Raw genomic sequence first — 16,673 nt, forward strand, 5'->3', positions numbered from 1 at the left:
TGCACACTGTAGGCTTCGTGCTGCACACTGTCGGCATCGTGCTGCACACTGTAGCTTTCATGCTTCACACTGTAGGCTTCATGCTTCACACTATAGTCTTCATGCTGCACACTGTAGGCTGCATGAAGCACACTGTGTGCTTCATGCAGTGCACTGTGGGATTCATGCTACACACTGAAGGTTGCATGCTGCACACTGCAAGGATAATGTTGCGCACTGTAGGCTGCATGAAGCACACTGTAGGATTCATGCTGCACATTGTAGACATTGTGCTGCACACTGTAGGTTTCATGCTGCACACTTTAGATTTTGTGCTGCACACTGTAGGCGTCATGCTGCACACTGCGGACATTGTGCTGCACACTGTAGGCTTCATGCTGCACACTTTAGGCAACATGCTTCACACTGTAGGCTTCAAGCTGCACACCGTAGGCTTCATGCTGCACACTGTCGGCATCATGCTGCGCACTGTAGGCTTTATGCTGCGCACTGTCGGCATCGTGCTGCACACTGTAGGCTTCATGCTTCACATTGTAGACTTCATGCTTCACACTGTAGGCCTCATGCTGCACACTCTAAGCTGCATGCAGCACACTGTAGGCTTTATTCAGCACACTGTGGGCTTTATGCTACACACTGTAGGCTTCGTGCTACACACTGTAGGCTTCATGCTACCTACCGTAGGCTTTATGCTGCACACTGTAGGCATCATGCAGTATAGTGTAGGCTTCATGCTGCACACTGTAGGCTTCATGCAGCACACTGTAGGCTTCATGCTGCGCACTGTAGGCCGCGTGCAGCACACTGTAGGCTTCATTCATCACACTGTAGCCTTCATGCTGCACACTATAGGCTTCATTCAGCACACTGTAGGTTGCATGGAGCACATTGTATGCTTCATGCAGCACGCCGTGGGTTTCATGATGCACACTGTAGGCTGCATGCTGCACACTGTAGGTATCGTGCTGCATACTGTAGGTATCATGCAGCACACTGTAGGCTTCAAGCTGCACACTGTAGGCTTCATGCTGCACACTGTAGGCTTCATTCAGCACACTGTAGGCTTCAAGCTGCACACTGTAGGCAGCATGCTGCAGACCGTAAGATTGATGTTGTAGACTGTAGGGTTCATGCTGCTCTCTGTAGGCTGCATGCAACACACTGTAGGCTTCATGCTGCACACTGTAGGCTGCATGCAGCGCACTGTAGGCTTTATTCTGCACACCATAGGCTTCATGCTACACAGTGTAGGTTGCATGCTGCACACTGTAAGCATAATGCTGCGCACTGTAGGCTGCATGAAACACACTGTAGGTTTCATGCTGAACCCTGGAGGTTTCATGCTGTACACTTTGGACATCATACTGCAAACTGGAGGCTTCATGCTGCACACTGTGGGCTTCGCGCAGCACACTGTGGTCTTCATGCAGCACACTGTAGGCTTTACGATGCACTCTGTCGGCATCATGCTGGACACTGTCGGCATCATGCTGCACACTGTAGGCTTCATACTCCACACTGTAGGCCTCATGCTCCACATTGTACGCTTCATGCTCCACACTGTAGGCTACATGCAACACACTGCAGGCTTTATTCATCACACTGTAGGCTTAATGCTGCACATTGAAGGCTTCGGGATGCACACTGTAGGCTTCATGCAGCACACTCTAGGCTTCATACTTCACACTGTAGGAATCATGCAGCATAGTGTAGGCTTCATTAAGCACACTGCAGGCTTCATGCTGCACACTGTAGGCTGCGTGCAGCACACTGTAGGCTTCATTCAGCACACTGTGGGCTTCATGCAGTACACTTTAGGTTGTATGCGGCACACTGTATACTTCATGCTGCACACTGCAGGCTGCATGCAGCACACTGTAGGCTTCATGCTGCACACTGTAGGCTTCATGCAGCACGCTGTAGACTTCATGCTACGCACTGTAGGGTACATGCAAACTGTAGGCTATATTCAGCACGCTGTATGCTTCATGCTGAACACTCTAGGCTTCATGCAGTACACTGCAGGCTTCATGCAGCACATTGTAGGCTTCATGCTGCATACTGTAGGCTGCATGCTGCACACTGTAGGCTTCATGCAGCACGCTGTAGACGTCATGCTATGCACAGTTGGCAACATGCTACAAATGTAGGCTATATTCAGCACAATGTATGCTTCATGCTGCACACTGTAGGCTTTATGCAGCACACTGTAGGCTTCATGCAGCACACCGTAGGCTTCATACTGCATACTGTAGGCTGCATGCTGCACACTGTTGGCTTCATGCAACACACTGTAGGCTGTACGTTGCACACCGTTGGCTTATGCTGCACACTGTAGGTATTACCCTGCAAACTGTAGGCATCATGCTCCACGCTGTAGGCTTCATGCTGCACACTGTAGGTATTACCCTGCAAACTGTGGTATCATGCTCCACACTGTAAGTTTCATGCTGCACACTGTAGGCTGCGTGCAGCACAATCTAGGTTGTATGCAACGCACTGTATGCTTCATGCAACACATTGTAAGTTGCATGCAGCAAAGTGCATGCTTCATGCAGCACACTGTAGGCAGCAGGCAGTACACTGTAGGCCTCACGCTGCACACTGCAAGCTGCATGCAGCACACTGTAGGTATCATGGAGCGTACTGTAGGCTTCATGCTGCACACTGTAGGCTGGATGCAGCACACTGTACGCTTCATGTTACACACTGTAGGCTTCATGCAGCACACTCTGTGCTTCATGCAGCACACTCTAGGCTCCATGCTACACACTGTAGGCAACATGCTGCATACTGCAAACTTCATGCTGCACTGTGGGCTTCGTGGAACACTCTGTAATCTTCATGCAGCACACTGTAATCTGCATGCAGTACACCGTAGGCTTCATTCAGCACACTGTAGGCTTTATGCTGCAAAACTGTAGCCTTCGTGCTGCACACTGTACGCTTCATGCTGCACATTGCAGGCTCCATACCGCACACTGTAGGCTTCATGCTGAACACTGGAGGCTGCGTGCAGCATATTGTAGGCTTCATTCAGCACACTGTAGGCTTCATGCTACAGCCTGTAGGCTTCTTGCAGCACACTGTATGCTCCATGCAGCACAAAGCAGGCTGAATGCAGCACACTTTATGCTTTATGCTATGCACTGTAAGCAACATGCTGCAAACTGTAGGCTATATTCAGCACACTGTATGCTTCATGCTGCACACTGTATGTTTCATGCTGCACGCTGTAGACTTCATGCAGCACACTGGAGGCTTCATCCTTCACGCCGTAGGCTTCATGCTGCACACTGTTAGTTTCATGTAACACTATGTAGGCTTCATGCAGCACTATGTAGGCTTCATGCTGCGCACTGTAGGCTTCATGCTGCATACTGTTTGCTTCATGCCGCACACTGGTGACTTCATTCTGCAAGCTGTGTGTATCATGCTCCACACTGTAGGCTTCATGCTGCACACTGTAAAATGCGTACAGCACACTGTAGGCTTCATTCAGCACACTGCAGGCTTCATGCTGCACACTGTAGGTTTCATGCAGCACACTGTGTGCTTCATGCAGCACACAGCAGGCTGCATGCAGCACACTGTAGGCCTCGTTCTGCACATCGTAGGCTGCTTGCTGCACACTGTATGTGTCATGCAGCACACTGTAGGCTGCATGATGCACACTGTTGGCTTTATGCAACACTCTGAAGACTTCGTGCAGCACTGTTTAGGCTTCATGCTGCACACTGTGAGGTTCATGCTGTACACTGCTAGCTTCATGTTGCAGGTATTACTGTAGGTATTACGCTGCAACCTGTAGGTATCGTGCTCCACACTGTAGGCTTCATGCTGCACACTGTAGGCTACGTACATTACACTGTAGGCTTCATTCAGCACACTGTAGGCTTCATGCTGCACACTGTAGGCTACGTACATTACACTGTAGGCTTCATTCAGCACACTGTAGGCTTCATGCAGCGCACTGTAGGTTGCATGCAGCACAGTGCATGCTTCATGCAGCAAACTGTAGGCTGCATACAGCACACTGTAGGCTACATGCTGCACACTGTAGGCTGCATGCTGGACACAGTAGGTATCATGCAGCACACTGTCGGCTTCATGCTGCACAGTGTAGGCTCCATGCAGCACACTGTAGGCTTCATGCTGCACACTGTAGGCTGCATGCAGCACAGTGTATGCTTCATGCTGCGCACTGTAGATTTCATGCAGCACACTGTAGGTTTCATGCAGCGCACTCTAGGCTTCATGCTACGCACTGTGGGCAACATACTACACACAATAAACTTCATGCTGCACACTGTGGGCTTCATGGAACACTGTATTCTTCATGTAGCACACTGTACGCTTAATTCAGCATACTGTAGGCATCATGCTGCACATTGTAGGCTGCATGGCTGCATACTGTAGGCTTCACGCTGCACACTGTAGGCTTCATGCAGCACACCGTAGGCTTCATGCTGCACGCTGTAGGCTCCATACTGTACACTGAAGGCTTCATGCTACACGCTGTAGGCTTCATGCAGCACACCCAAGGCTTAATTCTGCACATTGTAGGCTGCATGTAGGACACTAATCTTCATGCTGCACATTGTTGACTACATGCAACTCACTGAAATCTTCATGCTGCACACTGTAGGCTTCAAGCAACACCCTGTAAGCTTCATTCAGCACAATACAGGCTTCATTCTGCACACTGTAGGCTGCATGTAGCACACTGTAGGCTTCATGCAGCACACTGTAAGATTCATGCTGTACACTGTAAGCTATATGCAGTACACTATAGGCTTCATGCAGCACACAGTGGGCTACATTTAGCATACTTCAGGCTTCATGTTGCACACTTAGACTTCATGCAGTGCACTGTAAGTTACATGCTGCACACTATCTGCACGCATCACACTGTAAGCTTCAGCGGCACACTGTAAGCTTCATGCTGCATACTGTAGGCTGCATGCATTACACTGTGGGCTGCATGCTGTACACTGTAGGCTTCATGCAGCACACTGCAAGTTTCATGCAGCACACTCTATGTTGCATGTATTACAATGTAGGCTGCATGGAGCACACTGTAGGCTTCATGCAGCACACTGTAGGCTTTATGCAGGACTCTGTAGGCTTCATGATGCACACTTTAGGCTGCATACAGCACACTGTAGGCTTCATGCAGCGCACTGTAGGCTTCATGCTGCACACTGGAGGCTTCATGCTGCATACTGTAGGGCTCATGCAGCACACTGTAGGCTTTATGCAGCACACTGTAGGCTTGATGCAGCACATTGTATGCTTCATGTAGCACACTGTAGACTGCATGCAGCACACTGTAGGCTGCATGCTGCAGACTGTAAGATTAATGCTGCAGAGTGTAGGGCTCATGCTGCATACTGTAGGGTTCATGCAACACACTGTAGAGATCATGAAGCGCATTGTAGGTTTCATGATACACACTGTAGGTTTTATGCTGCACACTGTTGGCTTCATGCTGCAAACTGTACGCTTCATGTAGCACACTGTGGGCTGCAAGCAGCACACTGTAGGTTTCATACTGCATACTGTAGGCTGCATGCAACACACCGTAGGCTTCATTTAGCACACTGTAGGCTGTACACAACACACTGTAAGCTGAATACTGCAGACTGAAAGATTAATGCTGCAGACTGTAGGGTTTATGCTGCACACTGTGGGCTGCATGCAGCACGCTGCAAGATGCATGCAGCACACGGTAGGCTTCATGCAGCACACTGTAGGCTGAATGCAGCACACTGTAGGTTTCATGCTGCACATTGTTGGCTTCATTCTTCACACTGCAGGCATCATTCTTAACACAATAGGCTTCATGCAGCATGCTGTAGGCTTCATACGGCTCACTGTAGGCTTCATGTAGCACACGGTTGGGTTCATGCAGCACACTGTAGGCTGCATGCTGCTGGCTGTAAGATTATTGCTGCAGACTGTAGGGCTTATGCTGCACACTGTAGGCTTCATGAAGCACACTGTAGGCTGCATGCATCACACTGTAGGTTTCATACTACACACTGTAGGCTGCATGTAGCACACTATAGGCTTCATGCAGCACACTATAGACTGCATGCAGCACACTGTGGTCTGCATGCTGCAGACTGTAAGATTCATGGTGCACACTGCAGGCTTCATGCAACACACCGTACGCTTCATGCAGCATACTGCAGGCTGCATGCAGCACACTGTCGGCTTCATGTAGCACACTATAGGTTTCATGCTGCGCACTGAGCTGCATGCTGCACACTAGGCTTCATGCTGCACTCAGTAGGCTTCATGCAGCATACAGTAGGCTTCATTCTGCACACTCTAGGCTTCATATATCACGCAGTAGGCTGAATGCAGCACAATGTAGGCTTCATGGAGCTCACTGTATGCTTCATGCAGCACATTGCAGGCTTAATGCAGCACAATATAGGCTTCATACTTCACACCGAAGGCTGTATGCAGGACGCTGCAGGTTTCATGCAGAACACTGTAAACCTCATGCAGCACACTGTAGGCTTCATGCTACACACTGTAGGTATTACCCTGCACACTGTAGGTATCATGCTCCACACTGTAGGCTTCATGCTGCACACTGTAGGTATTACCCTGCAAACTGTTGGTATCATGCTCCACACTGTAGGTTTCATGCTGCACACTGCAGGCTGCGTACAGCACATTCTAGGTTGTATGCAGCACACTGTATGCTTCATGCAACACACTGTCGGTTGTAAGCAGCACAGTGTATACTTCATGCAGCACACTGTAGGCAGCATGCAGAACACTGTAGGCTTCATGCTACACACTGTAGGCTGCATGCTGCACACTGTAGGTATCATGCAACACACTGTAGGCTGCATGCTGCACACTGTAGGTATCATGCTGGGCACTGTAGGCTGGATGCAGCAAACTTTACGCTTCATGCTACACATTGTAGGCTTCATGCAGCACACTCTAGGCTTCATGCTACGCACTGTAGGCAACATGCTGCATACTGCAAGCTTCATGCTGCACACTGTGGGCTTCATGGAACACTCTGTAATCTTCATGCAGCACACTGTAGGCTGCATGCAATACACCGTAGGCTTCATTCACCACACTGTAGGCTTCATGCTGCAAACTGTAGCTTCCATGCTGCACACTGTACGCTTCATGCTGCACATTGTAAGCTCCATGCCGCACACTGTAGGCTTCATGCTGAACACTGGAGGCTGCGTGGAGCACATTGTAGGCTTCATTCAGCACACTGTAGACCTCATGTCACAGACTGTATGCTTCTTGCAGCACACTATATGCTTTATGCAGCACACAGCAGGCTGAATGCAGCACACTGTATGCTTCATGCTGCACACTGTAGGCTGCATGTTGCACACTGTATGTATCATGCAGCACACTGTAGGCTGTACGCTGAACACTGTAGGCTTCATGCTACGCACTGTAAGCAACATGCTGCAAACTGTAGGCTATATTCAGCACACCGTATGCTTCATGCTTCACACTGTAGGTTTCATGCAGCACACCATAGGCTTCATGCAGCACACTGTATGCTTCATGCTGCATACTGTAGGCTGCATGCTGCACACTGTTGGCTTCATGCAATACATTGTAGACTTGATGCAGCACAATGTGATCCTCATGCTGCACGCTGTAGGCTGCATGCTGCACACTGTTGGCTTCATGCTGCACACTGTAGGTATTACCCTGCAAACTGTAGGTATCATGCTGCACACTGTAGGTATTACCCTGCAAACTATGGGTATCATGCTCTACACTGTAGGTTTCATGCTGCACACTGTAGGCTGCGTGCAGCACACTCTAGGTTGTATGCAGCACACTGTATGCTTCATGCAACACACTGTAGGTTGCATGCAACACAATGTATGCTTCATGCAGCACACCGTAGGCAGCATGCAGCACACTGTAGGCTTCATGCTGCACACTGTAGGCTTCATGTTGCACACTGTAGGTATCATGCAGCACACTGTAGGCTGCATGCTGCACACTGTATGTATCATATGCACACTAGGCTGCATGCTGCACACTGTAGGTATCATGCAGCACACTGAAGGCTTCATGCAGCACACTGTAGGCAGCATGCAGCACACTGTAGGCTTCATGCTGCACACTGTAGACTCCATGCTGCACACTGTAGGTATCATGCAGCACGCTGCAGGTTTCATGCAGAACACTGTAAACCTCATGCATCACACTGTAGGCTTCATGCTGCACACTGTAGGCTACATGCAGCACACTTCGTGCTGCACAGTGTAGGATTCATGCAATACACTTTATCGTTCATGCAACATATTGTTGGCTTCATGCAGCACACTGTAGATTCATGCAGCACACTATAGGCTGCATGCAGCATACCCTCTGTAAACATAGTGCTTGTTACTTAGGCTGTACGAGGACCTGACTTTGACTATATCCCCAGGAACGACGACGACCTCTCTCTCTCACCTGCCAGCAACACCAGCATCAGCAGCAGCAGCAACAACGCCAGCAGCAGCAGCAACAGCAGCAGCAGCAGCAGCAACAGCAGCAGCAGCAGCAACAGCAGCAGCAGCAGCAACAGCAGCAGCAGCACCAGCATCAGCGGCTGTAGCACCAGCAGCAGCAGCTCGTCTTGCCGGCAGGTGAGACGACCGACTCTGGGCCCCAGGGACACCGTCGCTTCTCTAAACCGACCGGAGAACAGGAACAGCCTTCACAGCAGGGAGTCGGGTTACGCTTCGGACAGCTGGCCCAGCCGTCGGATAAGTGGCTCTGGAGGACCCAGGGAGAGCCTTATCCTTCGTGCCTTTAGGAGCTCTGAGAGCACAGAGAACGCCTCTCCCAGGAGCTCTGGCTACTCCTCAGATGGAGAGCAGGACGTCTGGGAATGGTTTGGTAGTGAGCCGGACCCAGCTGAGGAGGGCGGCCCCAGGCCACCGGACCCTTGCCATGGACACTTTTCCTTCTTGGTGGAAAATGAATTGGAATATTTAGGAAGTCTTGAGAAAATGTTAAGTGATTACCAGGTCATGTGTACGAGAACTCCTCCCCATATCAGACAACATTTTGATGTTTTCTTCAGACAAATGGAATTAATACAACAGTTTCAAACTGTGTTGTATAAAGGTATTAAGAAGACTGATGGTGATTTGACGCAGTTGGCAGACGTGTTTCAAGACGAACAATTCCACTTGTACTATCGCTACATGGTCCTGACCCCAACCATTCAGAAAGAACTTCAACGATATTCAGTTTATTTTGATGAACATTTCCCTGATCTCAAGAGAAATACACTGAAGCCAACATTACGAGTAAACTTTTATGCTATGATTCTTGATAGTTTTAAGAAAGAAGTTTCAGAAGAAGACAGGAACAGGTTTCAGTGTGCCATCGACCGCCTGAACCTTCTGAAGCTTCAGGCCAATACAGAGATGACCATCGCCACCGTGGTCAACAGTCCGGTGGACCTGAGACTCGGGGGGGCTATGGTGCACTGTGGAGAACTCTTCTGCCTGAGCGGTGGTTTGCTGCAGAGGAAGAAGTACAACATGATTGTGTTTGTAAACTTGTTGGTCATCACGTCACCCAAAATGTCATTCTTTAAATACAAAGTTCATTACCGGGCGGAGCAGGTGGTGGCAGTGGAACCTGTAGCAGAACATGACCTCCTCCTGCAGGTGCTCACGGAAGGTCAGTCTCAACTTGTTAACATGAAGTTTAAGGCCAAGAATTCTTGCCTCAGGGATCAGTGGATCTGTGAACTACAGAAGATTATGCCTCACAATACAACCATCAGTCTGAGTCACAGTACAGAGAGCCTGACGTCTGGTAGACGAGCCTCGTGTAAGCTGCGGCCGCTCAGCCTCTACTCGCTCCATCCACAGCTTCTGACGGTGATGCAGCGACTGGATCATTCCAGCAGGAAAGCAGCATTACCCACGCCTGCAGTGTCTTGCCAAGAACTGATCGTCCAGGAGAAGAAATACGTTCGTCAGTTATCGTCGTTGCTCAACCCCGACGCTGCAGTGCCTGCCAAAACTGGAAAACTCTTAGAGAAGTTATATAACTTCCACAGCAAACGTGTTCTTCCTTACGTGGAAAAATGGAAACATGCAAGTGATGTTCTGGAACATTTCCAAAAAAATGTGGGAGCCTTCGATATGTACAGCGAGTACCTTGTTGTTCGCTGTAAGACTACCTCCGACCTGGACACAGGTAATCAGGCCAGGTTGTACATGTCACCTGTACAGCATTTCACCTTTTACATGTTGTGGCTCCAACATCTATGTCGTGATCCCGCCACCCAGGAAGCGGCTCAGCCGATGTTGGACCATTTCCGAGTGTGCGTCAGGTCGGCACAAGTCCGACTGCTGACAGAAACTATCGTAAATGGTCGTGTCGATTTCCAAAGAAGTGGAGACATCATTCGTCATGACAAGATGGAAGTGAAGACGAGGAAGAAAGAGCTACGTGCAGGATCTTACTCTGTGCTGCTGTTTGAGAAGGTCATCATCCTGACCAGGCCAAAGCCGCCAAACTACGAATACGCGTGGGATATCTGGCTGGACCAAGTTAATCTAGGTCCTCCCACTGGCTCGGACACGACCTTCAAGCTGGAGGTTCGCCAGGGTGGAGGGAGGGAACCGGTCACGTATGAGTTCCGGACCGTCAGTGCAGAGGTCAAACAGGAATGGCTGAGACATCTACAGGAGGAGATGTTGCAACAAGCTAAGGTCATCAGACGCCTCACCACAGAACTCTGAGCCTCGACATCCACCCAACACTCAGCGTCACCATGATGGCTCTCCTCCACTGAACCCTGACACACTGATTTACACCGTCCTGCAGGTGCACCATTCTGCAGGTGCACCATCCTGCAGGTACATCATCCTGAAGGTACACCATCCTGCAAGTGCATCGTCCTGCAGGTACATCATCCTACAGGTGCACCATTCTGCAGGTGCACCGTCCTGCAAGTATACCATCCTGCAGATGCACCATTCTGCAGGTGCACCATCCTGCAGGTATACCAACCTGCAGGCACACCATCCTGCAGGTACACCATCCTGCAGGTGCACCGTCTTGCAAGTACACCATCCTGCATGTACACCATCCTGCAGGTGCACCGTCCTGCAGGTACACCATCCTGCAGGTGCACCGTCTTGCAAGTACACCATCCTACAGGTGCACCATTCTGCAGGTGCACCATCCTGCAGGTACACCAACCTGCAGGCACACCATCCTGCAGGTACGCCATCCTGCAGGTGCACCGTCTTGCAAGTACACCATCCTGCATGTACACCATCCTGCTGGTGCACCGTCCTGCAGGTACACCATCCTGCAGGTATGCCATCCTGCAGGTGCACCGTCTTGCAAGTACACCATCCTGCATGTACACCATCCTGCAGGTGCACCGTCCTGCAGGTACACCATCCTGCAGGTGCGCCATTCTGCAGGTGCACCATCCTGCAGGTGCCTCATCCTGCAGGTACACCATCCTGCAGGCACACCATCCTGCAGGTACACCATCCTGCAGGTGCACCATCCTGCAGGTGCAAGATCCTGCGGTACACCATCCTTCAGGTACACCATCCTGTAGGCACACCATCCTGCAGGTACACCATCCTGCAGGTGCACCATGCTGCAGGTGCACTGTCCTGCAGGTACTCCATCCTGCAGGTACACCATCCTGCAGGTGCACCATCCTGCAGGTACACCATCCTGCAGGTACACCATCCTGCAGGTGCACCGTCCAGCAGGTACACCATCCTGCAGGTACACCGTCCTGCAGGTACACCGTCCTGCAGGTGGACCGTCCTGCAGGTACACCATCCTGCTGGTACGCCGTCCTGCAGGTATACCATAGTGCAGGTATACATCCTGCAGGTACACCGTCCAGCAGGTACACCGTCCAGCAGGTACACAGTCATGCAGGTACATGGTCATGCAGGTACAGGGTCATGCAGGTACACCGTCTAGCAGCTACACGGTCATGCAAGTACACGGACATGCAGGTACACGGTCATGCGGTACACGGTCATCTTAAAAGTGGAGAGTTGGTGTCATGAGGAAGACACTGGTGTCCATTGAGGGACTGGACGTCATGAGGTCCTTACCCTAGATGCTTGAAGAACTTCCTCATAACACCGCCACACAACCTCCTCCTGTACCTCCCTCACAGAACCGTCACACTACCTCCTCCGGTACCTCCCTCAGAGCACCGTCATACTACCGCCTCCTCTACCTCCCTCACAGTACCGTCACACTACCTCCTCCTGTACCTCTCTCACAGTACCGTCACACTACCTCCTCATGTACCTCCCTCACACTACCGTCACACTACCTCCCCTGTACCTCCCTCACAGTACCGTCACACTACCTCCTCCTGTGCCTTCCTCACAGTACCGTCATACTGCGTCCTCTTGTACCTCCCTTATAGTACCGTCACCCAACCTCGTCCTGTACCTCCCTCACAGTATCGTCACACTACCTCCCCTGTACCTCCCTCACAGTAGCGTCAAACTACCTCCTCCTGTACCTCCCTCACAGTAACGTCACACTACCTCCTCCTGTAACTCCCTCACAGTACCGTCACCCAACCCCTCCCCCTGAATCTTCCTCACATAACCGTCACACAACCTCTTCCTATACCTCATTTACGGTACCGTCAGACTTCCTCCTCCTGTACCTCCCTTACAGTACCGTAAAAGTACATCCTCCTATACCTCCCTCACATTATCGTCACACTACCTCTTCCTGTACCTCCCTCACAGTACCGTCACAGTAACGTCACACTACCTCCTCCTGTACTTCCCTCATAACACCGTTACACTACCTCCTCCTGTACCATCCTCACATTTCTGTCACCCAACCTTCTTCTGAACCTCCCTCACAGTACCGTCCCACTACCTCTTCCTGTACCTCCCTCACAGTACCGCTACACTACCTTCTCCTGCAACTTTCTAACAGGACCGTCACACTACCTCCTCATGTATCTCCCTCACAGTACCGTCATCCAACCTCCTCCTGTACCTCCCTCACATTACCGTCAAACTACCTTCTCCTGTACCTCCCTCACAGTACCGTCACAATACCTACTCCTGTACCTCCCTTACAATACCGTCACACTACCTCCACATATACCTCCCTCAAAGTACAGTCACACTACCTCCTCCTGTACCTCCCTCACAGTACCGTCACACTACCTTCTGCTGTACTTCCCTCACAGTACTGTTACCCAACATCCTTCTGTACCTCCCTTACAGTACCTTCACCCAACATCCTCCTGTACTCCCTCACAGTATCGTCATACTACCTCCTCCTTTACCTCCCTCACTGTACCGTCACACTACCTCCTCCTGTGCGTTCCTCACAATACCGTCACCCAACCTCCTCCTGTACCTCACTCACAGTACCGTCACACTACCTCCTGCTTTACCTCCCTAAGAGTACCGTCATACTACCTCCTCCTGTACTTCCCGCACAGTACCGTCACCCAACCTCCTCCTATAACTTCCTCACAGTACCGTCATACTAACTCATCCTTTACCTCATTCACAGTACCGTCAAACTCCCTCCTCCTGTACCTCTCTCACAGCACCGTCACACCACCTCCTGTGCCTCCCTCAGAGTACCGTCACCCAACTTCCTCTTGAACCTCCCTCACAGTACCGTCACCCAACGTCCTCCTGTACCTCCCTCACAGTGCCGTCATAATACCTCCTCCTTTACCTCCCTCCCAGTACCTTCACCCAACCTCCTCCTGTACCTCCCTCACAGTATCGTCACACTACCTCCTCCTGTACCTCCCTCACAGTACCGTCACACTACCTCCTCCTGTACCTCCCTCACAGTACCGCCATACTACCACCTCATTTACCTCCCCCACAGTACCGTCACACTACCTCATCCTGTAGCTTCCTCACAGTAGCGTTACACTACCTCCTCCTGCAACTCCCTCACAGTAACGCCACCCAACTTCCTCTTGTACCTCCCTCATAACACGGCTACAATACCTCCTTCTGTACCGCCCTCAGAGTACCGTCACCCAACCTCCTCCTGTACCTCCCTCACAGTACCGTCATACTACCTCCTCCTTTACCTCCCTCAGAGTACCGCTACAGTACCTCCTCTTGTACCTCCCTTACAGCACCGTCACACTACCGCCTCCTGTACCTCCCTTACAGTACCGTCATACTACCTCCTCATGTACCTACCTCACAATACCGTCATACTAGCTCCTCCTGTACCTACCTCACAGTTCCGTCATACTACCTCTTCCTCTACCTCCCTCAAAGAACCTACTCCTGTACCTCCCTCACATTGTCGTCACCCAAACTCCTCTTGTACCTCCCTCAGAGTAACGTCATATTACCTACTCCTTTACCCCCCTCACAGTACCGTCACACTACCTCCTCCCGTACCTCCCTCATAACACCGTTACAGTACCTCCTCCTGTAACTCCTTCGCAGTACCGTCACACTACCTCCTCTTGTACCTCCCTCACAGTACCGTCACACTACCTCCTCCCGTGCCTCCCTCACAGTACCGTCACACTACCTACTTCTGTACCTCCGTCACAGTACCGTCACACTACCTCCTATACTTCCCTCACAGTACCGTCACACTAGTTTCTCCTGTACTTCCCTCACAGTACCGTCAAACTACCTCCTCCTGTACCTCCCTCACAGTACCGTCACACTACCTCCCCTGTACCTCTCTCACAGTACCGTCACACTACCTCCCCTATACCACCCTCACAGTACTGTCATACTGCCTCCTCTTGTAACTCCCTCAAAGTACCGTCACCAAACCTCCTCCTTTACCTCCCTGACAGTACCGTTACACTACCTCCTCCTGTACCTCCCTCACAGTACCATCATACTACTTCCTCATGTACCTTCTTCACAGTACCGTAACCCAACGTCCTCCTGTACCTCCCTCACAGAAGTCACACTACCTCCTCCTGTACCTCCCTCACAGTACCGTCACACTACCTACTCCTGTACCTTCCTCACAGTACCGTCGCACTACCTCCTCCTGTACCTACCTCACAGTACCGTCATGCTACCTCTTCATCTACCTCCCTCACAGTACCGTCACACTACCTCCTCCTGTACCTCCCTCACAGTACCGTCATACTACTTCCTCCTGTACCTCCCTCACAGTACCGTCATACTACTTCCTCCTGTACCTACCTCACAGTACCGTCATGCTACCTCTTCATCTACCTCCCTCACAGTAACGTTACACTACCTCTTCCTGTAACTCCCTCACATTATCGTCACCCAACCTCCTCCTGTACCTCCCTCACAGTACCGTCACATTACCTACTCCTTTACCTCCCTCACAGTACCGTCACACTACCTCATCCTTTACCTTCATTCACAGTACCGTCAAACTCTCTCCTCCTGTACCTCCCTCACAGTACCATCATATTACCTCCTCCTGTACCTCCCTTACAGTACTGTCACCCAACTTCTTCCTGTACCTCGCTCACAGTACCGTCACCCAACCTCCTCCTGTGCCTCCCTCACAGTAGCGTCACCCAACTTCATCCTGTACCTCCCTCACAATACCGTCATACTAACTCCTCCTTTACCTCCCTCACAGTACCGTCACCCAACCTCCTCCTGTACCTCCCTCACAGTACCGTCACACTACTTCCTCCTGTACCTCCGACACAGTACCGTCACTCAACCTCCTCTTGCACCTCCCTCACAATACCGTCACACTACCTCCTCCTGTACCTCTCTCACAGTACCGTCACCCAACCCCCTCCTGTGCCTCCCTCACAGTAGCGTCACCCAACTTCATCCTGTACCTCCCTCACAGTAACGTAACACAACTTCTTCCTATACCTCACTCACAGTACCGCCATACTACCTTCCTTTACCTCCCTCACAGTACCGTCACGCTACCTCCTCCTGTACCTTCCTCACAGTACCGTCGCAATACCTCCTCCTGTACCTACCTCACAGTACCGTCACACTACCACCTTTTGACCTCCGTTATAACACCGTTACAATACCTCCTCCTGTACCTTCCTCAGAGTACCGTCACACTACCTCCTCCTGTACCTCCCTCACAGTACCGTCATCCAACTTCCTCCTGTACCTCCCTCACAGTACCGTCACACTACCTCCTCCAGTACCTTCCTCAAAGTACCGTCGCAATACCTCCTCCTATACCTACCTCACAGTACCGTCACACTACCACCTTTTGACCTCCGTTATAACACCGTTACAATACCTCCTCCTGTACCTTCCTCAGAGTACCGTCACCCAACTTCGTCCTGTATTTCCCTCACAGTACCGTCATCCAACTTCCTCCTGTACCTCCCTCACAATACCGTCACACTACCTCCTCCTGTACCTCCCTCACAGTACCGTCATACTACCTCCTCCTGTACCTCCCTCAAAGTACAGACATAACTACCTCTTTCTGTACCACCCTCACAGTACTGTCACCCAATCCCTCCTCCTGTACCTTCCTCACATAACCGTCACACAACCTCCTCATGTACCTCCCTCACATTACCGTCATACAACCTTCTCCTGTACCTCCCTCACAGTACCGTCACCCAACCTCCTACTTTACCTCCCTCTTAACACTGTTACAATATCTCCTCCAATACCTCCCTCACAGTACCGTCATACTACCTTCTC

General features: G+C 51.0%; 1 protein-coding gene across 1 annotated transcript in view; it reads left to right on the forward strand.

Annotated features, from left to right (window-relative positions):
• Window positions 1–15,860, forward strand: part of LOC139764059 (uncharacterized) — a 111,005-nt gene extending 95,145 nt beyond the window's left edge. Inside the window, exon 4 of the mRNA XM_071690514.1 lies at window positions 8,447–15,860. Within this exon, the coding sequence (XP_071546615.1) occupies window positions 8,447–10,769 (2,323 nt within the window). The 3' untranslated portion in view covers window positions 10,770–15,860. The remainder of the gene's footprint in view (window positions 1–8,446) is intronic.
• Window positions 15,861–16,673: the final 813 nt, after the last annotated feature.

Source organism: Panulirus ornatus, chromosome 48 (genome assembly GCF_036320965.1).
Source record: "Panulirus ornatus isolate Po-2019 chromosome 48, ASM3632096v1, whole genome shotgun sequence".
Classification (NCBI taxonomy): Eukaryota; Metazoa; Arthropoda; class Malacostraca; order Decapoda; family Palinuridae; genus Panulirus; species Panulirus ornatus.